Raw genomic sequence first — 25,520 nt, 5'->3', positions numbered from 1 at the left:
CTAAAGGAAAAAAAAAAACATTAAGCCAGAATCTATACTACGCATTTTCAAAACCATCAGTTTACTAAATTTGAGATTATACATTTTTATAGAAAGAATATTAAGGTTTCGAGAGGTAAAATCACTTGCCCAAGGTCACAGAGCTATTACGTAGCTAAACTGTTATTCAAATTTAAGCTTAATTATAAAATCCAATATTCCTCCACTATACCAGACAACTATATAGGAAGCAAACACCTACATTCAAATATTTAGGGCCTTTTTAAAGTGGATCACAAAATGTTTAAGTTACTGGTTACATATATATTTTACAGTGACAGCTTGGCTTTGAGTAAAGAGCACCAACTAAAACACAAAAAGCATTGTTTCTGCTACTATGATCTTTTTTCCCCCCAAGTCTCTTAATTTCAACCTCAGGTTATTCATTTTTTCTATAGTTGAAAAATTAATATCCTGGCTGTCTAACTCAGGATTGTAGATTCAAAGATAATATACGTGTAATCACTTCAAAAACTACAAAAACAACACAAATAGATCCTTTCTTGTCTTAAAATGTTAAAAATGACATGACATAAAGTTTTCAAAAGTAACTGTCAGTTGTTTAAATTATTCTACATATCTATTAACATTTTCAGGACTTCTAAAACCTTTCTTTCTAAGCATAGTTCAATCATCATCCCTATTACTTGGCTTTCCTCATCCTTAAAAACAATGCAGTAGTAATGACACCAATGCTTTTGTAATAAATAATTAATGTATCATTTTGAAATGCTCAGCAAATAAAAGTTCTGAATCTTCAAACTAAATATGTGTTTGGTGTCATTCTTAGTTATATTCACGATCTTGTTTGCACTTTTTCATAGTCAATTTATAAAAAGCTATTATTAAAATCTGGAATTCTAAGGTAGAACACCCAACACATAATTAACGATTTTGTGAGGTTTTTTTTTAAGGCTTCTCAAAGCAGATACAAGAGCTAACAAGCACATCAAACACAGCAACAAAATCCAGAGAAACATTCAGCTGCTCTAAAAGAAGGATCAGGCTCTTTAAGAGAAAACTACATTGTATGAGTTTGCAAAGTTTCACACTTTCTCCTTTAAACTCCATTTCAGAGAAAGCCTTTGCATACTCACACAATATGCTTTAAAATGGCACTCTGCTGACCTTCCAATAGTCCAGCTCTATGAAAATTCTGTGATGGGTGTAACTTCAGAGAATCTGAAAAACACAAAAAGCATTAAGTACTTTTTATGCTGAATGATTTTTTTTAAAGCCAAGGATAGCATACACCTCTTACATAACTGTCATGTATTTTTAAGAGCTAAAGCCTATATTTGTGAATATATTCTCTGAAAAAAAGGCTGAATTGCCTCTACAGTGGTCTCTATGATAAACTTAGATTTTCATAAAGCATTTGTTTCATGGAAAATTATCTGATTACTGCACAAACAGTGTTAATGTTTTGACTATTTTTAGCACCCAATTGTACCACATTTGCCCTCCTCTAAGAATCATTTCTTGATAGCGTCCTGAGACTCAAACCTACGATATTACCAAACTACTTCAGGTAACGTTGCCCGAAAAACGTATTACAGGATGGTGACTGCCAACTAAAGTCATCAGAGCAACAGACAATGGCTACAGTTACTAAGTAGGACTTTGTGTACAAACTCAATCGTCAGTCTATAAAGTCTAGTACCTTCCAGAGTAAACCATCTCACTCCGATTCACTTAAACAATTTAAATACACTAATGTGAAACTGAAGTCCCCCTTTTTGGAGGGGGTGAAATCGGCGAATGAATACGTCAAACCAAAAACTGAAGAAACCCTAGATTTCCCAGGAAGGAGGTTCATAGTGGCACACAATTTTTTTTTTAATATGGTGAAATGAATAACTAGTAACTCAGTTATGTCTTTTGCCCCCTCCCAGTGGTTTAAAAAGTGATGAAGAGTGCAGTGGGAGCATTTTGGTCTGATGCCCCTTGCACAGGGAACCTGTTCTAACACATTCTTGTGGTGTCCAGTATAGGAATTTAATCCCACTAGATATTAGCTCAAGTGTTAATATTTTAAATCCTGGGAATCTCCTTTAGGCTTTAGTCAAAAGAGTTTTTAAATTGGGAACCTCTATCCAATGCCCCTCTCCCTGCAACGAACCAAGAACAGCAACGAAAGAGAAAATTCTCAAAGGACAGTGTCTGTGCCTGAGCTGGCACCCCTGGGACAGGAGAGGAATAAAACTAATATAGAGAGAGTACCCCTTTCTTTGTAAAATAGAAGAAGTAATTAGAATGCCACAGAGGTGGAAAGAGAGAAAAGAGAGAATTCGGGCCCTTTTCAGCAATGAGATGACGAGGAAAGGCAGAGAGCCTGGTCGATGGGGGCCGTCCCAGCAAGGGGAGGGAGCAGACTAGGCCAGAGGGAGAAGGGGTTAGAACGACGACGCACAAACAACCTGGAGGGGGAGAAAAATGGTGACCCTGCACCCAGAACCAGCTCCAGGCCACGCCGCCCGTTTGGTGGCAACTTTACCGGTGAGGATGGTCCTGGTGAGAGGAGCCGCGGCCCCACGCATCGCGCGGGCCACAGCGCCGGGCCCACTCCCAGGTGATCCCCGAGCGGGGGAGGTCGGGGTTGGCCGCTAGGAGCGTGGTGGGCCGGACAGGCCGAGGGACCCAGAGCGACTGGTGCCGCAGAGACCCGGGGGCCGACGGCTTTGGGGCGGCCGGCAGCTCCGCGGGGGAGGGGCCGCCACTCCTCCCCAGCCCTTCCACCATCACCCAACCCCATCGGCCTCTCCCCACCCCCTTAGGACACGCCATCCCGGTCCGGGCTCGGCCGTTTCCCCCGACGGGGACCCCTCCGGCTCCTCCGGGGCCCTGCCTCCCCGCCCCCACGCCCCAGCCCCCAACCTGACTCACCTCGCGAGTACAGGGACTTGGGCGATTCCAGGTCTAGGTCCGCGCTGAGCAATGAGATGAAGTCTGAGGGCATCGCAGCTCGACCCAGCCCGGCCCGAGGGCAGCGGGGGGGGGCGGGGGGAGCGGCGGTGGCGGCGGCACCTCCTCTCCGGGACCGCGGACACCGAACCGGGGGCGGCGAGGCGAGGGCGGCTGCCACTGCCTGCTCCTCGAGGGCAGTGACTTCCACCGGGCCGAGGACCGAGGAAACGGCGGCGGGGTGGAAGGGAAACTCCACAGGGACTAAATCTCGGCGAACCAGGAGGGGGGGTTCAGGGCAGGGGAAAGGAGGGGAGAGCCAACGGTCCGTTTCTTCTTCTCCTCAGCGAAAACTGACGGTCGCCGCCGCCACCGCCGCCGCCGCTGACAGGAATCTGAGCCCCGCCCCCCCGGCGGGGCACTGCGCAGGCGCGGAGGGGGCGCCTCCGCGCGGGGAAGAGCGGGGGCGGCCAGCGGAGGGCGGAGAGGCGCGCCGTGGAACAGCATCAACAAGGGCTTCGCTTCCTGCCGCCGCAGCCCGGTTTGCTGTTCCCCAGCCGGGAAAGGGCCCCGCCGGCAGGGAGGGAGGGAGGCTGGGAGGTGTCCACGCTTGGGGCCCCAGGGAAGGAAAAGGTATTTGCACCAACCTGGTGATGGCGATCCTGAGACGGCCCGCGCAGCGCAGAGCTGAGCGCAGGAGACAGACCTAGGGGAGCTGAGGTGTCTGTGCGAAGAGGGAAAGGACCCCAGATCCGGGCGCGGCGGGGACTGGTGGCCTGAGGTCTCGCAGGGGAATGGAATTTCGTCGCTTGGACAGCCACCAGCCCTTTGGGGTTTTCATAGCAATGTCCAAATTGAGTTGGCCAAAGGGCTATCAAATTCATTTCTTAATTAGGGAATGGCAGACCATATTGTAAAAACCTCAAGTTATTGGTTGTTTTCATTAAAGTACCTTCTCACCCCTTTCCCTTTCCCTTTCCCTTCCCGGGTTCCCAACCAACGTCTTTTAGAGGTTGAAAATGAAAAACAAAAATCTTCCTGATTGTGCTCGGCTGGCCCGGTTTATTCGGAGTGGGAGATAGAAGACAGTTTAAAAATTGGATCATGTGAATCCACCTAGCTGTTTTAGAGGGGAAAAAGAAAAAAACAAACCTAAACACTCTTCCAAGCAGTTTTTCGTTTTTTACCTTTGGATTTAGGCAAGGATGGAGAAAGAACACATTTAATTGAGTTTTTGCTATTCTGTTCACAGAGCCAAAAGTTTCCATTGCAAAAACTGAAAATCCTCACCTACACCGCAGACCGTTTCCTGACTCTAATAGACTTCTGAGAAATTTTTAATCAAGTTATTAAAATATCAATTGGAGTGCAGGGTATGCATGTTGGAAATAATTTTATTCTCGTGTGGGATATTGATGCCAGCAGCCACCTGGGCAACGTTTTTAAGTTGTTTGACTTGGTTTCGTTTTTGTTATTTTATCTACAGTTGTATTTATATACAATTTATAGAGCCTTTTTCCCAGGAATTCAGGCAATCATCTGGACTTGGAGTGCTGGGGATGGCAAACTCCCAGCAAGGGAGGCCCCAGTACAGGTGTCTCTAGGGTGAGGCCCTTCACAAAGCTTTACCTGCAGACCCAGAACTTAAACTTATGTTATCAGAATCTACCTGCCTTTCTATCTGAATATGTGATTTAGATTGCTCAATTATCTTTGCTGCATTCTGCTTAGTAATCAATCAATTCTGTCAACATTTTCTTCCTGTCAGAGGTAAGAAAACTTTTTAGAGCCACCCCAAGATGGAAAAGCAGAACAGGAAACTACCTTCAAATATCCATCACCACTGTATGCTTTTGAAACGAGTCCCAAGGGAAGTCCCTTCATAACTGGTCAGAGCCCCACTTATTTAAGAGAGGAAGACTTAAACGCCACTCTGCCCAACAGGCCAGGGCCTAGGTCAAGGCTTTTGAATCCCAGTAGGAGTAAGCACCTGTTGGAGAACTACCCCCTCCATTTGTCAACATATAATGCCAGAAGAGGAAATTGCAAAGCACCAGGCAGAACCCCAATACTAAAAAAAGTTGAGTGAATCACTCTGACCATATTCCTTTTCCCCAGACCTATGTAATCATTCAACAAATTTAGGGTTTAGGAAATCCCCAGTTGCTGTTATGACCCTAATTAAGAAGTCAAGAAGTGGCAAGGCCTCTTCCTCTTTTTTTTCTTAATACAAGTGCTTCTTTGTATATGTTAATCACATTTCCCCTGGTAAGGTAAGAGCAAAGTGAAGAGGGGTACCCCAAAGTGTGACGACCTAGACTGTCAATTCTCCTATATTGGGATTCTTTGGGTTCAGGCCCCACCCCATCAGGCCCTGCAACAAGCAGCGATTATATCTAAATGGACATTTGAAAATTCAGTGGTCCCCTGCCATGTCCTTTTACAGAGACACATCTTTTGAAAAACTGCTTAGATGGATAGTTTTCAATGCCATGTTTTGCAATAGCATAGAAACCTAGAATTTCATTTTGTCCCTTAAAATTTCGGTGACTAAAAACACAAATTAATTAGTAAAAAGTGTTTTCTCATTTCTGATCACAAAATACAATATAATCTGTATGATATTGAGGGTTAACAAAAATAACTATTATGATCATTGTGTCTTTAGTAAATTACATGCTACCACTAGTTCCAATGATATTTCTTTCTGTGGTCATTAATGTCTCAATTGCCTCCCCTTATATTTGATATTTGAAATAGTATCATGTTATATTTTAAAAACCACTCCATCACCCAAACGTATACCTTCATAAACCTTTCTCTGTGCGCAATAAAAAGTGACACTTTAAGCCATAAAATTTGGAAATTTCCTCTCATTGGAAATTACAATAGGATTATGGAACAAAACATAAAGCAGCTTTAGTAGTTTGTAGAATTTCTTTGTATTACTTCCCAATCATATCACATTCCTGAGTTACTTGATTAAAATTTCACAAGAACCCAGATTCAACTACAAGGTTGTACAGATTACACAATAGGGTGGCAGTTTTTATATTGATGGCGTGTTCTTTAACCCCTCCTGGACCTGTTTCGGCACTTAGTGAATTGTGTTGCTGGATCTACCTCAAATAAAAGAGGTTCAAATATCAACCACTGAAAAAGAATTAAAGTCATACAAAACAGGAATATGTTGTCACAAGACCTACAGAATCTTTGTCATTGTAGTACAATTGAGGCTGTTAAAATTTTAGTCACACGTATATTGTAAAGAACTTGCTAAACAAATACAAAATCTGAAAGGAAAATTTCCAGAGTGACTTAAGTCATGAACAAAAAAATAAGTTTAGACCACAAATTATCTTTGCCCCACCTTGGGAGCACTCAATAATAATGGAGACTTGATAGTGGTGAGAAATAGCAGTGACTGACTGAATTTGTGCTGAAATTATAACCAAAGTCCTATTTGATTATATTTATGTGTCACTCTGCCCTTAGAACATGTTTTAGCAAATATTTCTGAGGGCAAAGTTAGTTTCAGTAGTTTTCCCATCAAGTTTAGAACATTCTTATTCCTTACATCTTTCAAAGTGCCTAAATTTGATAATCAGGCATCTAATTCACTTTGATGAAGTCCTTCTGTGCTTTATGACTTGGTCTGACTCAAAGTTTTCCTGAGGTCTTCTGGAAACCAGTTCAGTCTCTCAAAATCTAGAATAACTGCAGGTTCTGAGCTATGGTGCAATCAGCTTGGATCTGGAGGACCTAGAGGGCAGTGAGAAGGAGGTAAATACCAGAGAAACTCAAAAGTGGATTAAGAAGGAACAATTTTAATGAGAACATAGAAATCCCTGAGCCCATTAATCCAAGACAGGAAGGAAGATGTAGATCTCAACAGTGGGCAGGTTAGACTTATGCAAACTGCACACAAGTCATTCATACCGGCCTTGAGACCACCACTTTAGGTTTGCAAGATGCTCTTTCTATATCCAATCATAATATGTATTGGGTCTGGTACCCCCACCTCAGCTGTGATATTAGTTTGACCAAGAACAGGAATGAGAAATTGTTTTACAATTTCTTATTACTCTTTCTCTTAATTCAGGGAATTTTAACCTGAGGTCCATGTGTTTGTTTCAAGGCATCTGTGATCTCTCTAAACGTGTATACAAATTTTTGCAAACTGGTACTTTTATGCATCTTTTTCTTTAGAGTGAAGGTCTTTAAAGTTCATACGATTTCTGGGGAAAAATAATATCTATAACCCAGAAAAGAAAAATAATCATCCCTCTATATGAAGTAAATCCATTATTTCCTCTTTCCACACATGGGTTCTAGGAACTATAGTCGGTGCAGGAAATACGAAGATATTACAAAGATGAGTATAAGAAGTCAACTCTCAGCCTGAGAGGGGACATGACTTGTAAGCAAACACATGCATCGTAACAGGTAATGTTCTAGAGTTCCGTACTGGTATCTAGAAGGACATCATGCTTTTGCTTTCTTAGTGAGCTAATAGAAGGGAAGAGGAAGGAATCCCACTCGACACACATCACCCCTTCTTCTCTGCCCCCACAGCTGGTATCTCTTCACTCCAAACCATTTGCTGCAGTGCTTAAAAGTGCTAGACATTTGCAGGTCAAAGTTTACATACAAATGTTTACATTTGTATCACAGCTATTGTGTGTTGATACAAATATCCCAAGAAATACCTGAGCTTCATTGGACTTTGTCAGTGAATGGTCAAAGAAACACCATTTGTCCTTTTTTCAGCTTTGCTGAAGATTATGGCTAAATACTTAGGTTAAGGATACATTGATAAAATAGTTGAATTGGTCATCCACAACTAAGCCCCAGAATCGAAGAGCTAAGTTGAAGTTACTGGATAAACGAGACTAACTTTAGAAATAACATATTCCACCCAAGAAGCACTTGTTTTGGCTGAATCAGGAAATGTGGACTGCTCCAAACAGGGAAGAGGTATGCAAGGGATCTGCCCACAGGTGTTAGAATCTAATTACAAAATACGAAGCTGAGAGAGAATATTTATTTATTCATTCATTCAATTTCTCTACCTCCAAAAATCTTACTTATCCTTCAAAGTCCAACTCAGATATTACTTCGTCTGCAAATTCATCCTGAGCCTTTCCAAGCAATATGACTTGTTCTCTCCTCTGGATTTCCATAGCATTGTGTCCATACTATTGGTATAGCTATCATCACAGTGAATTACTGTTCATGGTCTCTTTCTAATATAGGTAAACACTTGGTTGTACCCGAGAAGGTCAAAAGAAATAAAATACATCCTTGCCTTAAATAACTTACAACTGATTGTGAACACATGACTTTTGCACTAAGAATGACACAAACTCTCTAAAGCCATTTTAATAGGAATTTGACTTTAGCTACAGAGATTAATAAAATGAAAGAAGAAACTGGAAAGGTAAGAAAAGGGTAGAGTCAAAAGAACTCAATCGTTATGTGAAGGATTTTATTCTTTAGTCTATAGGCACTAAGGAGACACTGAATGTTTTTGAAGAGAGAAATGACCTGCCCAGAGTTGTATTTTAAGAAAGTAACAAAGGGGTTCTGGTAAAGATAGTGGAGTGTGTCAATACCGTGCTCACCTCCTCTCACGACCACATCAAAATTACAACTAAACTACAGAACAACCATGATTAAGAATCGCCTGAAGTCTAGCTGAACAGAAGTTCTACAACTGAGGACATATAGAAGTCACCTTGAGACTGGTAGAAGGGGCAAAGATGCAAATTGGGCCAACCCTCACACCAGCATGTGGACGTTAAAAGTCCAAAGGAATAGCTCAGCTGCAGAAGACCCCCTGAAGGAGCAGAAGAGCGAGGGATCCCAGTCCTATACCAGACTCCCAAGCCCAAGGTTCCAGTGCCAGGAAGAAAAGTCTCCATAAATTTCTGGCTGTGAAAATCAGCAAAGATTGGGGCTGAAGTCTCAAGCATTCCTTTTAAAGTGCCCTTACACAGAGTTACTCACTGATGAACTCAAGAGTCACTCAGTGCTCCAGCACTGGAGCAGCAGCTCGAAAGGTGCCAGGAACATACAGGGAGAAACTAAATTGTCCGGCTTCAGGGCGAGGGCTGGAGGGGCAGCTTTCTCCCAGACAGAAGTGCTGGTGGAGGCCACTGTTCCTTTGTTGGGCCCTCCCTGCTCCCAACGTGCAGACCTAGACAGTTGCCATATCTGAGTCTCCATCAACCCGGCTAACACTAGTCACTCTGCCCTGATGATTCCTTGAGGCCCCACCCCACCAAAATTGCAGGCCCACTCAAGCCACTTACAGTGGCTCTTCAAAAAAACAACCTGTCTTGGCTCATGCTGCAGACTTACCTAAAATCACGAAACTCAAACAAGCAGCATCTGGCCTCAGTGTGCCCCATACCTCTTGCTGAGCAGCCCCAAATCTGGCACTAGCAGCAACCAGCCCTGGTTTGCAACTTGACCTCTTGTGGCACTTCCAAACCCAGCACAAGTGGCAGCCGTCTGTGGACTACTTCAGGTGGCCCCAGGCAGGGCACAGGCAGCAGGTGAACTTGGCCTGTGGCAGGGGTCCTCCCAGGAGGCCCTGGGGCTGGCATGCCCAGTGGCCAGCTTCAGACCAAGATGGAGCACCACCAGCCAACTCTGAGGACAACACACACAAAAGGCAGACTAGTCAGTCACCAGAGCCCTGCTAAAGTAAATCCTGCTTCATGGGGGTCAGTCCTTGCACAACAGCTACTCTACTGTAGTTACCAGCCAGTCCTCACAACCAATCAGCCCAAGAGTCAGTCCCTCCCATTGATGTACAAACAGCAACCAAGGATCAACTACAACAGAAGGGCATACACAACCCATACAAGAGAAATACCTGGAGCACCCGATTCAGGTGAACAGAGAGAGTATACCACTGGGCCCCTACAGGACACCTACTACATAAGGTCACTCTACTAAAAATGGGGGACAGAGCAGCCCTACCTAATACATAGAAACAAATACAGGGAGGCAGCCAAATAGGGAGACGAAGAAACCTATCCCAAATAAAAGAACAAACCCAACTCCAGAAAAAAATAATTAAAGAAAATGGAGGCAACCAATTGACCAGATGCAAAGTTCAAAACATTGGTTATAAGGATGCTCAATGATCTCAGTGGGAACTTCAACAAAGAGACAGGAAACATGAAAATGGAGATAGAAAACATAAAAAAGAACCAGTCAGAAATAAAGAACACAGTAATGTAAATAAAGAATACATTAGAGGGAATCAGCAGTAGATTAGATGAAGCAGAGGATCAAATCAGCAATTTAGAAGATAAGATAGCAGAAAACACCTATGCAGAACAGCAAATAGAAAAAAAATTTTTAAAAAACCGCTAATTTAAGGGGCCTCTGGGATAACATCAAGATTACTAACATTCAGAGCATACAGAAAGAGAAGAAAGAGCAAGGAATTAAAAACCTGTTTCAAGAAATAATGACAAACTTCCTTAATCTAGCAAAGGAAATAGACAAGCCCAGGAAGCGTAGAGTTCCTAATAAGATGAACCCAAAGAGGCCCACACCAAGACACATCAAAATTAAAATGCCAAAGGTTAAAGACAAAGAGTGAATCTTAAAAGCAGCAAGAAAAAAAGCAGCTAGTTACCTACAAGGGAACTCCCATAAGACTGTCATCTGATTTCTCAACAGAAACTTTGCAGGGCAGAAGGGACTGGCATAAAATATTTAAAGTGATGAAAAGCAACAACCTACAACTAAGATTATAATACCCTGCAAAGGTATCGTTTAGAATCGAAGGACAGATAAAAAGCTTTCCAGACAAGAAGAAGCGAAAGGAGTTCATCGCCACCAAGCCAGTATTATAAGAAATGTTAAAAGGACTTAGTTGAGAAGGAGAAAAATTAAAAATATGAATACTAAAATGGCAGTGACTACATATCTATCAACAATTACTTTAAATGTAAATGGATTAAAGGCATTAATCAAAAGACATAAGGTGGGAGAACCAGACAAAATGGTGTAGATGGTAGAAGCTTTGCTCATCCCCTCTTGTGACCACATCAAAGTTGAGATGGAAGCATGGAGCAAACAGCAAGCAGAGTCACCTGGGGGACTAGATGAATAGAAGCCCTACAACCAGGGGGGAGAAATCACCCTGCAACAGTTGGAGGTAGGAGCGGGCAAAGACACGAGGCTGCCCAGTCTCCAGCAGCTGAGTGGAACAGAGGCTACAGCAGTGGCAGCCAGCAGCTGCAGACACCTCTCAAAGGGACTGTATCCACAACTGGACTTTCGTGGTGATGGACTTGCTCGCTCTGAACACCAGTGCTGGGTTGGCTGCTCCGGGGTCACCAGAGACTTACAAGCGGACACTGAATTGTCAGAGTGAGGGCTGGAGGTGAGGCTTTCTACCAGGCAGAAATGCTGGCGGTATCCATTGTCCCTCTGTTGAGCCCTCCTCCCACCCCCAGTGTGCGGACACAGCACTGCCATAGCTGAAACGTCATCAAACTGGATAACAGAGGTCACTCTGCCCAGAGGATTCCCTGAAACTCTGCCTCCCCCCATCTCACGGCCTCACCCAAGCCACATTCAGTTGTGTCCTCTGCAAATCCAGTGCTCCTTGCAGAGCAGCGCCAAGACTCACACTGGTGGCAGCTGGCCTTGATTTCTGGTGTGGTTTCTTGAGGCAACTATAAGCACAGTATTTGTTGATTGCTTGCTGATTCTTAACAGGTGGTCCCAGAGGGGCACAGGCTGGGGCTGAACTTGGCCTGCAGCTGAACCCCTCTCAGGACTGTGCTGCTGGACACCTACTACAGAAAGCCACACTAACAAGACTGGGAGACTTAGGAGTTTTAATTAGTATATAGAAACAGATACAGAAAGGCAGCCAAAATGAGAAGACAGAGAAGTAGAAAGAACAGAACATAGATCAAGGAAAAATGTGTCAAGCAATCTCACAGATGCAGAGTTCAAAACACTGGTTATAAAGATGCTCAATGAAATTAAGTGAAGTATAGATGAACTTAGTGAGAGCTTTAACAAAGAGATAAAAAGCATAAAAATGGAAATGGAAATTACAAAAGGGAACCAGTCAGAAATGAAAATACATTATCTAAGATGAAGAGTGTATTAGAGGGAATCAACAGAGTGGATAAAGAGAATCATACCACTGATATAGAGGATGGGGAAACCAAGGACGCTCAATCAGAATGACAAGAAAAAGGAAGCCAAGACCATAATAATAATTTAAGAAGCCTATGGGACATAATCAATGTAAAAATATCCATGTCATAGGGGTACCTGAAGGAAAGCAAGACGTTGAAGAGCTATTTGAAGAAATAATGATGGAAAACTTCCTAACCTGGTGAAGGAAATAAACATACAAGCCCAGGAAGCTCAGAGAGTGCCAAGAAAGAGAAACCCAAAGAGTCCCATACCAAGACACAATATAAGTAAAATGCCAAAGTTTAAATACAAAGAGAGAATCTTAAAAGTAGCAAGAGAAAAGCAGTTAGTTACCTACAAGGGAGTTCCCATAAGACTGGCAGCCGATTTCTCAAAAGAAACTTTGCAGGACAGAAGGGTTTGGCACAAAATATTCAAAGTATTGAAACTCAGGATCTATAACTAAGAATACTTTATCCAGCAAAGCTATCCTTTTGAGTTGAAGGACAGATAAAGAGCTTCCCAGACAAAAATAAGCTAAAGGAATTCATCAACACCAAGCCAGTACTACAGGAAATGTTGGAGAAATTTCTTTAAGGAGAAAAAACATGTATCAAGAACATGAATAAAGAATGGTAATAACTATATTCCTCTCAACAAGTATCTCAAAGGAAAATAATTAAGTGCTCCAACCAAAAGATAGGGAAGCTGAATGGTTAAGAAAACAAGCCCCCTACATGTGCTGCCTACAAGAGACTCACTTCAGATTAAAAGACACACAGACTAAAAGGAAGGTGATGGAAAAAGGTATTGCCTTGATGGACCTAGAAGGTACTGCGCTGAATGAAGTAAGTATGATAAAGACAAACACCACTTGATTTCATGTATATATGGAATCTAAAGAACAAAATAAACAACAACAACAAAAACGGAAACAAACCCATAGATACAGAAAATATTTTAAGGGCTACTAGATGGAAGGGGGGTTTGAGGGGGACAGTGAAAAAAGGCAAAGGGATTAAGAAGTACAAATGGATAGATACAAAATAGTTATGGAGATATAAGTTTAGCATATGGAAAATAGTCAATGATGTAAAAAATATGTAAGGGAGAAGTAATCCTTAGGTCCATTATTACCTAAGTCTTAATGGGATGACCACTTTGTGAGTTATATAGATCTAATCACTATGCTGTACAACTGGAACTAATATATTATTGTATGCCAACTGTAATTGAAAAAACTCATTAAATTGTGCAATGTAAATATGAGCAACTAATTGTCTATTATACTTTAATAAAGCTGGGGAAAAAGAAAAAAGACATAGGGTGGCTGAATGGATAAGAGAACAAGACCCTTACATATGCTGCCTACAAGAGACTCATTTCAGATTGAAAGATACACAGACTGAAAGTAAAGGGATGGAAAAGGATATTCCATAAAAAATGGAAGTAAAAAAAAAAGCTGAGGTAGCAATACTTATCTAGATGAAATAGACTTTAAAACAGAGGCTATAAGAAGAGACAGAAAAAGAACCCAGTTATCCCACTTTTGGATATTTATCTGAAGAAACCCAAAATATTACTTCAAATTGACACATGAATCCCTATGTTTATTGCAGCATTATTTACAATAGCCAAGATATGGAGGCAACCTGGTGTTTATCAATGAATGAATAAAGAAGAGGTGGTGTATATTATTTACAGTGGAATATTTCTCAGCCATAAATAAGAATGAAATTTTGCCATCTGCAACAACATGGATAGACCTAGGGTATTGTGCTGAGTGGAATAAGTCTGATAGAAAAGGACAAATGCCATGATTTCATTATATGTGGAATATTAAGGACGAAACAAACAAACAAAACAGAAACAAACTCAGATACAGAGAACATTTTGATGGTTGCCAGATGGAAAGGAGTTGAAAAAGGTGACGGGATTAAGAAGTACAAATTGGTGGTTACAAAATAGTCATGGAGATGTAGAGTATAAAATAAGGAATATAGTCGATAATATTATAGCAACTATGTACGGTGTCAGATGGGTACTAGGTTTATCAGGGTGATCACTTCATAAGTTATGTAAATGTCTAATCACTATGTTGTACTCCTGAAACTAATATATATAGTATGTCAACTGTAATTGAAAAAATTTTTAAAAATTAGTAAAAAAAAAATAAATAAAGTAACAGAGGCAGTACTGTGAAGAGTAAATTGGCAGCTGAGGGCCTGGAAAGAGGCCTTAAAGAGTAGAGCTTGGAAAAAACGTGGAAAAGAGTTGTATATGTAAGATGTTGTAGAAGTAGAATCAAAAGAACTCAGAAACTGCTTAAAGATTGAGAGTAAGGAAGAGAGAAAAGTCTAAGAATAGTCAAGAAAAAGGAGATGGTAGGATAAAGGTTTGAATCATCCACCAACAGATTCTTCATCATTGGAGTCCAATAGCTTAACCTACCAAAAAAAAATCTAAGGAGAAACAAACACCGCCAAACATGAATCACCAAAGAGACTTTATACTTTGTTACCTGGAATAGCAGAAACTCTAACCACAAAAGAAATTAGCCTAGATTTACTTCTTACCAGTAGGAAACCCAAGAAAATATAACTTGCTGACACAGTAAAAGAGTAAATTGTTAAGAAACAAATCTACATAAGCATGCATATCCAGTTTTCACTCCAAACAAACTTGAGCATCAAAATTTAAGCTTCTAAATGCTCCTTTCATAGTAACTAAATGTGGAAGAAGTTCAAGAATGCTAAAGGCCACCAATTCTTCAGGAAAAGAAAAAGGGCTAGTAGAAAGGAAAAGCAGCCATAATGTCTTTAAAGAAGATCAATTTGTGAACCTTCCATTCATGGAAGACTTAGGTAATAATGGACCTAAGGATTACTCTCTAAGGCCTGGACCAAGGAACAAAGCATCTAAAAACCAGTTACAAAACAGCCTGAGGGAACTCTGAACTCAGCCCTGACTGCCTGAACTGGAGTCATAAGGAACAAGTAGATCATCAGCCCTTTGTAGTTATTAAGTAAATACTTTTTTGTGTGTACAAGCCTGTAGAGAGTTGCTCCAGTAGGTTTCCCTCCAAAGGGAAAGAGGAAGATGTAATCTGTGTCACTGCTCATGAGCAGGTCAATCCTAAGCCCCAAATCTGACTTGTTGTCTTCAGTGTTGGAGGCCACCTTTAGATATGGTGCCCAATGAGTTCTAATTTCTTCTAGGTAGACTTGGTATTTTCTCTACAGTAAAATCTATCTCTCATATATCTCTATGGTCAAAAGTTACCAAAGGAGCATGCAATCATTTATATGGTCCAAGAAAATAGCCCATAGATATGTATTTTTCATGGATGTCTCCTATACTTATTTACACTGTCTATTAGAGGCTATTTGACGAAGTAGAACGTGAATCGACTTGGAGCCAGAGTCCTAAGTTCTAGTTCAAGGATGCACACTCCCAGAAGGCAATCACACTTCTCCTGATCAATATCACTTTCCTCCAGGGAGGGATTTCTGCTTCCCCTCTGGACTTAATCCTGGGTAGAGTAAGGCTGGAGCTGCTGGCACTACCCTGTGACGAAGAGGAAAGAGCCTGTCTGAAATAGAGGGAGTAGAGGAAGCATCACCTAGAGGTGAGGAGAGAGAAAACCAGAATCTGAAAAAAAATTGAGTCTCTGGAAGAAGCCATGCTTTCAATTATCCGAATTGATAGATTCCCTCCCCACGCCCCACACACACACTTAAGAGGTTTAGGATGGACTTTTCTGACATTTCAAAGTGAGGAAGTCTTAATTTGATACAAGCTGCCCAAGTTTATGGAAATTTCTTGGACCTCCCTCCTCTCTGTGAAATAAGTGGGTTAGATTATTTATCAGGCAGGCATTGTGTTTGGCTGCTAGTAACAAACACCAGTGGCTCAGAGGTTTTATTTTTCTCATGCAAGAAGTCTAGATTAGGTAATCCAGGGCTAGCCTTGCGGTCCCAAGATGCCAACAGGCACACAGGCTTTCACATCTGCCAGCTTTCTAGGTGACCCTCATGCTTACAAGTCAGCTGTCACCTCTAGGCATCCTGTCTGCATTCTAGGCCCAAAGGGGAAGTTAGGCTAAACGGCCAAAGGGACAACTCTGGTCTCTGGAAGACCCATACAGTGGTTTCTACTTTCATCTCATTAGCCAGGACTGTGTCACATGGTCATTCCATCTGAAAGGAAGGTTGGGAAATGTGTGGGTGTTTTTAAATGGGTATATGGATGCTCCGAACACAATTGGGGGTCAGCTGGCAAGGAAGAGGCGGAGAACAGATGTTGGATTGACAATACATTATCTACCATAGACTACATAATAGCAGAGGTAACCTCCCTCTCTGAAGGTCTGTAATTCTAATCTTTCTATCTTGTTTCACCTAATCCTTTCTTAAAGAAAAATACCTAAATATTTCATGGAAAGGGAGCACATATTTATTTATTTTTTATTATTTTTATTTTTTTAAGGGAGCACATTTTTAAAATCTCAAATTTTGGAGAAGTCAAGGTATATTTCATAAATGAAATGATAATTGGTATATGTGAGATATCAGATTATTAGTCAAAAGCTCTTCATATTTATTATCTTTTCCTTGAAACTTTCTTCGACTTTTTAATTCCAATATTCTGGAAGCCTATTCTCAACTATTCTGATCCCTTCTTGACTAAACTAAATTACTTGGCTTTTCCTTCTAGTTTCCAGTCCTGCTCAAATAATTTCATATCCTCATCTTTTATCTCTCCAACTAAATTGTAAACTTGTAAAGAGCAGAGCCCAACACTTAGTGCAATGCTGGATTTAAAGTGAGCAATCGATAATGGTTAAGCATGAATGAATGAATAATGGAAATCTGAATTCCTATTTTTTTTTCCTCTCTTCAGAACTCTGTCCTCAATGCATGCTTGTTAACTGACTACATCTCAAGCCAATTTGTATCCTAGGAAGCCGGCTTTAGAAAGCCTTTTATATTCTATCTTTAAATCTTCTCCACCATTGTACATTCAGTTCTGCCTTAGGAGTCAGCACCCCAACCACCTCCCTTCACCTAATTGTTTCACCTAAGGCCCTTCTCATTTTAACAGATTAAAGATTTTACCTTCAGAAAATTCTTCTTGTGTCTAAATTAAATTCTATACACAGCCGTTTCCTTTTCCTTTGCCCTCTGTATTAAAAGAAAGCAGCAGGTAATATGTTTCCTAATGCTTTATAAAGTTCTGAGTGTGTTTTTTTTTTTTTAAGTTATGAGGGGGGGGTTACACAGCAAAAGCAATATGTGTTCATTGTAAAAACTAAAAATAATAGCTGCAAATAAGTTAATAAGAAGTATTTAAAAACTTATAAACCACCACATAGACAAGATTGTTTACTATATATCTTTCTGGAATTTTTCTGTGTATATTTGCATTATACATACAAAAATTGGCTTCACTCTATATACTATTATCCTGCATTTTTGATGTGACTGTGAATATCAGTACACGTTGATAAATATTTTTAATAATGTGTGGTGACAGAGGAGTATTTTGTTATAGAATATATCTTCATTTATTAGCAAATCCCTGACTTTGGGCATTTAGTTTACTTCCTTTTTTTTTTTTGAAAACCTTTGTAAATACCCTTGAGATGAACATTCTTGTAGCTAATCTGCACAAGAATTATAGCTTTCTTTGGATACACCCCTCAATAAATTTTGCTTTGATGAGCAATAAGGAGAAACAATGTAATGGGAGAGAGTGATGCAAGTCCATAGTACCTCTTTACCATTATTCTGGGAACTAATGTGTCTGGCTTGCAGGTTCCCGGGCTTACTCAGCATAACATAATGCAATGACTTTAAAATATATTCCCATAGCACAACACCTGGAAATCTGAGCTCTCTGCTGAACACTAGAAATATTGATAGGGAAACTTAAAATCATGAAACATATAATTTCATGCTACATCAGATACTATCCTATTCCAGTATCTAGTACAGACAAGCATGAGATATCTATTAAAACACACACAAACACACACACACATACACACACATCCTAGAGAAATTTTATAATTGAGAAGTTTGGCCCATTAATTATTTTTTCCCCTTTTAACTGGTAGAAGACTGGTAATATCTGCTTTGGTGGACCCCCAAAACAACTAGTACAGATGGAAAAAGCAGAATATTTCACTTTGAGTCTCCACTCTGTCACTTGTTACATGCATAAATCTCTTGATCACTCTGAAACCTCAGTGTCCTCCTCTGCAAAATGGGTTTATAACAGTATTGTTGTCATTCACAAGGGTTATCATAGGGAGAAAATGAGCTAAATTGTAAGTGTTTTGTAAAGTATACTATTATAACACAAATCTTACCAGTAATTGTTATTATAATTGATGAAGTGTTGAAAAAATCAGACTTAAACCAGAACTGAATTTGTCACAAAGATCGGACAGCATAAATTCAATTCTAAATTAAAAAATTTAATGATTTGAGAGCCCTCTATCAAATCTATCATCAAATAATTATCTTATAGAAACAAATACTTAAATCAGCCTTTAAAAGGTGGCATTATACATTCCCTCCAAGAGACACTTATTCTATGCACTTATATTATTCTTTTTTTTAAATTAAATTTATTGGGGTAACATTATTGACCTTGATCACCTGGCTGAAGAGAAGAAAAAATTTAGGATCTTAAAATTTTAAGTGTAATAAGAATAAAAGGAAAGGAAATGAGAACTTTCTTACTCTGCTGGTGCTGGTGGAAATGTAAATTGACAAAACAAAACAAAAACTATTACTTTGGCTAGAAATTTGGCAATATCTGGTAGAGCTGGAAATATCTATACTCTTGACCTGGCAATTCCATTTCTAGATTTGATAAACTCTCTCTCATATATAAAGCATGCAATGACATGCTTATTGTGACATCATTTGTAATACTGAAAAGAAAGTGGGAATAGATGTCATCATTTAAGACTCTGGATCCAGTGGTACCTGAAGCCCGGCCAGCTCTCCTGCAACCAACTCAGAGCTCTTCAGTTACATGGCCAAATAAAATTCCATCTTACATCTGTTTAAAATGATTTTTCTTTACTTGCAACTTAATTGAGTCCTGATTGATACATTTAGATAGTATCATCAAGTTTGTCTATTCAGGAAAACTTAAATGCCTAGACCTAGACCCTAGAGGATAATTAAACCACAACAACCAACATCTCTGGGGTTTACAATGGACAAATTATTCCAGACAATTCTGTTGATTGAAGTGCAAAATCAATAAATGAAAAAAATGAAAAAACATAATACTTGAAATTGAAGAAAATATTTTTATAAAATCGCACGTCTTACAAAGTTTTACAGTCATATAAATCAGTTCAAGGTGAAGTTTTTTTTTCATTCTAAAATAGAAAATACTTCAAATACATAGAAAATAAATGCCATATATCTATCACACAGGGTTGATAGATTTGATACTTTCCTATATTTCTTCATGTTTTTTAGAAAGAAATAAGATATTATATATAACTCTGAAGTCCTATTCCCCATCCTTTTTTCCTTTCTCCCTCCCCATAGTAACCACTGTTTTGAAGTTGGAGTGTGTCATCCCATGCTTGTTTTTTGTACTTATACTACATGCATGCATTTCATTGTTTGAATTTGCATTTTTCTATTTTTAATAAGTTTGAACATCTTTTCAGGTATTTATTGACCACTTAAATTCCTCTTCTGTTTGTTTCCTTTGCCCATTTTTTCACTTGAGCTGTTTGTCTTTTGTTAGAGTCTTTAATCCAGTCTGGATACAAATCCATTGATGAGTATATGTGTTGCCAATATCTGTTCACTGTCCATGGCTTGGTTTGTGGTATCTTCAGTCATACAGAACTCCCCAAGACATTTAAAAGACCTCAGACAAGCCAAGCCTTGGGTAAGAAGGGTCTTATTCCATATTACAGAGATTTACTCCAAGGTCACAAAGCACTGCTCAAGATATAAATAGACACCTGGCTTTAAAATAGCTAAAAAAAAAAAAAAAGCTTATTGTTATAAAACAATAATCTGTAAGGTATTCAAAGCTGTCTGAGAATATGATAATTAGTACATGGTTATCAGTACATATTCTAACTTATGGCATCAGAGATTTTGCAGTAGCCAGTTAAGCTTTCTTGTTTGGATCAAGACACAGAAGTGCCCAATTCAGATGCATCTATGTAATATGAGGGAGTCATACCATAAACTAATATCCCACATGTGTTCCATGTAGGACATTACTTCTTTGAGATGTTTATAGATATTAGTGGAACAAAAAGGTTTTGTGGTTAAATATATTTGGGAAATGCTAAATTAAAACTCTTTTTTACTTTGGACTTCTGTGCTTTTGATATCTTACTATGCACTGTAAATCAAAGGCTGGCTAGAATAGATGGAGTTTCCCAAACTCATTTGACCACAGATCATTTTTTCCATGGATTTATTTTCAGCCATTAAGATCTGTTAAGCAGGCTCAAGTTTAAGGTGGAAAAAATAAGGAGATAGCAATAGCTGTCAGTTCCCTAGTGCCTAATAATATTTCAGGTCCTATGCAGTGTACTTTATTATCTCCTCTCATTGTCTCAACAACCTAGAGATGTGTATAATTATTATTTGTATTATAAATATGAGAAAAGTGAGGCCCTAAATGGTTAGGTGTGTGGTTCAAGGTCACAGAAATAGTTGTAATTGGAATCCAAGCAAGCTACCCAAGAGCTTTCTGTGTTGGAGGGAAATGGGAGGGAGTGCATGTGCCAGGCACAGAGTGAGTTCCCAGTATTTATATCATTATCCAATCTAATTTAATCAGCACATCTACACTATGAGGTAGGTGCAAGTACTGACCATTCTACAGATGAGGGAACTGAGGTTTTTTTATTCTCCTATCCTGCTCAGATTCTCATTCCTGAAGAGAGACATTAAAATGCAAAACAATGGGTATAGTATCATTATCAGTACATCAGAACAACACTATACATCACCATACATTAAAAAAACTATAAATAAGAATAAATTTTTTAAAAACCCATTCATATATATTTTTATATAAAACATGTATATATAAATCTATATGTTATATGTATATATCTCTCTATATATGTACACTTATGCATATATATGTATGTTTTTCAATGAACTGGAAGGGAAAATTCCAACCTCATGACAGGGGATGGTGGTTAAATCAGCCTTTAGCTTTTTTTTTTTTTTTTAGCCTTTAGTTTCAATAGATGAAACAAAGATTGTTAGCAAATATTACAAAATGTTAATGGTTATTTCTGAGTTAGTGGTGAGAATATGGGTGTGAGTTTCATTGTTGTTGTTATTATTTGTAATTTCCTGCAATTTTAAAACTTACCCAAATATAAAAGAATTTCATTAACAAATAGGAAGGAACTATACCAAAATAGTAATAGTGATCATTCTTTTATTCTTCCTTCTGCTTTTCTATAATTTCCAAAGATTTTGTAATAAGCAAATCTATAATGGGAAGGAAACCACCAAATTATTTTATCTTGTTCTAAAGTTTTGTTTTTAGCAAACTTAATCCTAATATCTGGAGGTAGTTAATGTCAGTATTCAATCAACACTGAGCTATCTTATGTATTTTTATATACATTCTTATTGTTATACTTCTGAGTATTGAGTATCTACAACTAAACAGGTGATGGAAAAGCTCGTATTGTCCTAACACTATTTTCCCACTCAGATAAGTGGATTAAAGCCCTTTAGGTTGGACTCATACTGACATGAGTCATGGACAAGAGGTCAAAGACTATTGTATCTTTAATTTCTAAGGAATAGAATATATTATTTGCCTAATGTGTGTGTATTCTGATATCCTGAATTGTGGTTACTACCCAGATATAATAGACACATTCAAAATTAGTAGAAATGAGCTATTTACTGGAATTAGCTAGGTTCCACTTACAATCTGTTTTATTATTCATCGCACTGATATTAACAATTGGGTAACAGCAGGTGTGAATGGGTAAAATGACTCTAAATCACAATCACATGGGGGAAGTTAGAAAAATTGTGCAGAGCATGGAAACCTTTTTACTTTTGTAGCTATCTGAGCAAGCAAAGCTTGAGTTTCCAAGTCTAGTGACAGATTTATTTTAATGTAATTGAGTAACTGGAGTTTTCCATTGTCAGAAACTTTTATCCACTTCATTACTTAGAGGATTAAAAGAAAATTTGATCTGGTGTTTTATGGAGCTTTCTCTTCCCAGGGACCCAGAGAGGGAACAACTGGGAACACATGACCCTGGATATTATCTGTTTCCACTGCTTCTGACTGAGCACAGTATATACTAGAGCACTGGCAAAAGTTTTAAGTCTGCCTCTCACCTCTATTGTCTCAGAATGATTGCGTTTTAGAGCTGGAGGAGGAAACTTTAGATATCACTGAATCTCTCTTATTTTCCAGGTGAAAAAATTAGGGCATGATTTTGGTAGGAACTAATGAAATTAAACTTATGCATACACTATGACACAGCACTTCGACTTTTGAGAGTTACCAATGAGAAGCCTATGAAGACATTTAAAGGTGTTCATTTCAGCATTGTTTGTAACAGAAAAAAGAAGAAGGGGAGGGAGATGGAGGAGGAAGGAAGGAAGGGAAGGAGGAAGGAAGGGAGGAAGGGAAGGAGGGAGGGAGGGAGGGAGGAAGAGAGGGAGGGAGGGAGAGAGGCTGGAAGGAAGGAAAAGAGAATGAAACTGTCTATTAGGAGAATGGCTAATAAAACATAAAATATTCATACCATGAAGCATTAATAAGCTAGATCTAAGTGGATAAATGTCAAAAACAGAATGAATCAAAGAGCTAAGTTGTAGAAACTTGTGAAAAATATATTTATATAAAAACTAATCCAACAATACCATTTTTACATGTGTACAATATATATGATATGTGACATGATATTGAATATGAAAAGCTTCTGAAATATCTAGAATTGTACTGTCCAATATAATAGCTACTAGCCACATGTGGCTATTTAAATTTAAATTAAGTAAAACAGCACTAGCCACATTTCAAGTGTTCAGTAGCTACATATGGGTCGTGGCTACTATATTGGACTACACAGATATATAACATTTCCATAATTGCAGAAAGTTCTATCAGATAACTCTGGTCTGAAAAATACAAGCCGGATTCATAAGATTACAAAACTGGATAGTAGTAAAACTAAAACCACTACTGAAGTGTTCTTGGCATGAGAGCCCATTTGTGTCATTCACAGATAGATGGATGGATGGATAGATGGATGGATAGATGAAAGGATTCATTCACTCAGTCAGTCATTTATTCATTCATAATAATTTGTTTATTACATGTTAAATCCTGGATTCAACGCTTGGAAGACCAAGTTTAATCTTATGCCAACCTAGCTTCAGAGGAAAGACTAGACAAGTATTCGTCATCAATATGTCCTATTTCTGTGCCAAACCCTGTGTGAGGCCTAGGGTCAGTGGTGAGCAAAACAAAGTTCCTGTCCCTGTGGAACTTGCAGTCTATAGCAGGGGTTCTCTCTCAACATTATGGACATTTTCATGGGTGAGTCTTTGTTGTGGGATCCGTCTTGTGGACTCTAGGATGTTTAGCAGCATCCCTGGCCTCTACTCTCTAGGTACCACTACTGCCCATTCCCAGAGTGACAAACAAAAATGTCTTCAGACATTGCCAAATGTCCCCTGGGGAACAAAATTGCCCACATTGAGAATGATAGGAAAAGAGAAACGTTAATCAAAGTATAACAAATTATTTAAACAATGATAAGTATGTGACTGCTGTGATGGGGTTATGTGGGATGCTTTAAAAGCATTTATCAGGGGCCTGACCTAATCTTAAAGGGATAGATGAGGAATGCTTCTCTGAGGATATGACAATATTTCTGCTCTTTCAGCCAAACATAGAAAGAACCTGCCTGCCACAGTTCCGAGTAAAGAAGTCTTTGTCAATATTCTGGAGAAGTCAGATGTGAAAGTCCAGAGATACCAGGTTTCTCTAGGAGAGGTAAGGTAGGCTGGGGTTTGATGCCTAAGTATCCGTTTCATATCCAATTATCTAAAGCTCATTTAACTGGCACAGCTTAGGTAGGTTTCCATGAATTTAAGACTAAACCAGTTAGTGAAAAATGGATAACAGCTACGGATCCCATCCTCCTCACCAGAGATCCAGAGGTCATAAATAATAAAGCAAAATGAGAATCAGGATTTACTACATTTCTCATTTCTCTAAGAATTTGGACAAATACTCCACTAGGCTTCACTCCAAGCCCTCACAACAAAAATAAATCCCAGTAAAGAGAAATGGAAAGACCAATTAGATCATCAAATACATGTGTCCCCCGTGGCCACAGGAGCAAGCAGTCCCCAATTGGAAGATGTGATCAAATCATTGTTCCTTTCCTTAATGAAGCCAAAGGGGACTGCTTGGAGCTAAGACATCTATTTTAAAACTTTGAGAATTACATTTTAAAAGTACCTTTGCATCCTACTTTAACTTCCTTATTTTTTTTCTCCCCTGAAAACATTGGTCTTGGACTGTGAGAGAGGGAGCTTAGCAATCTCTTGCCCCACTCATTTATTTTATAGATGACGAAACTAAGGCCCAGAGAGGGGAAGCATCTGGCTCAGAGTTGCACAGCTATTTATGGCAGAGTCATTCTCAGTACTCCTGAGTTCCTCTTTCCCCTCCAACTGGGAACAATGAAAGAATATATATTTACATATATCAAGACTAGATATTTACATATATTCTTTTGTTGTTCCCAAATATAGGGAAACATTTTTTATATATATAATGTGTGTGTGTATATATTTTCTATTATCTATCTATCTATCTATCTATCTATCTATCTATCTATCTATCTATCTACCTGTATTTCAAAAGTGATACAGCTAAAGTCAATGTGAATGTAATCCTGGACAGGAAAAGGACATTAGTGGAAAAACCAGTGAAGTCCAAATAAAGTCTGGAGTTTAATAGTAGTAATGTACAAATATTGGTTTCTTAGTTTTGACAAATGGTCTGTGATTATATATAATATATATATAAGATGTTAAAAATAAGAAAAGTAGGTAAGGAGTATAAGGAATCTCTGTATTATTTTTGCATGTATTTTGTAAATCTTAAATAATTCCCAAATATTATTTTTTTGAAGTAATAAAGGTGCATTAAAACAAGTTCAAATAAAACAGAAGTGTTTAAAGAAAAAGCAAAAATGGGGCCTTAATTCTCTCCCTAAATTCTAACCACTTTTAATAGCTCAGCGTGTCTCTTTCTAGGCATTTTCTTTTATGTTTATTCGAACATAAACATACAGTTTTAAATATTCTATCTCATTTAACTCTTCAAAC

The 25,520-nt window shown here is 39.0% G+C and overlaps 1 protein-coding gene across 5 annotated transcripts in view; it reads right to left on the bottom strand.

The window, feature by feature from the left end:
- Positions 1-3,335, bottom strand: part of NFAT5 (nuclear factor of activated T cells 5) — a 107,425-nt gene extending 104,090 nt beyond the window's left edge. For 2 of the 5 annotated variants that reach the window (XM_039851846.1, XM_039851847.1), the window contains exon 1: positions 2,926-3,324. In XM_039851846.1, the coding sequence (XP_039707780.1) occupies positions 2,926-2,998 (73 nt within the window). In that variant the 5' untranslated portion in view covers positions 2,999-3,324. Of the gene's footprint in view, positions 1-1,167; positions 1,222-2,925 lie in introns of all 5 variants that reach the window. The other 3 variants (XM_039851845.1, XM_039851844.1, XM_039851848.1) reach the window with 3 other exon arrangements.
- Between the last annotated feature and the right edge of the window lie 22,185 nt (positions 3,336-25,520).

The sequence above is a fragment of the Pteropus medius genome, unplaced genomic scaffold (genome assembly GCF_902729225.1).
Source record: "Pteropus medius unplaced genomic scaffold, Ma_sr-lr_union100, whole genome shotgun sequence".
In the NCBI taxonomy this organism is placed as follows: Eukaryota; Metazoa; Chordata; class Mammalia; order Chiroptera; family Pteropodidae; genus Pteropus; species Pteropus medius.
Note: the sequence above shows the minus strand (reverse complement) of the source record. Positions and strands in the feature narration are given on the sequence as shown.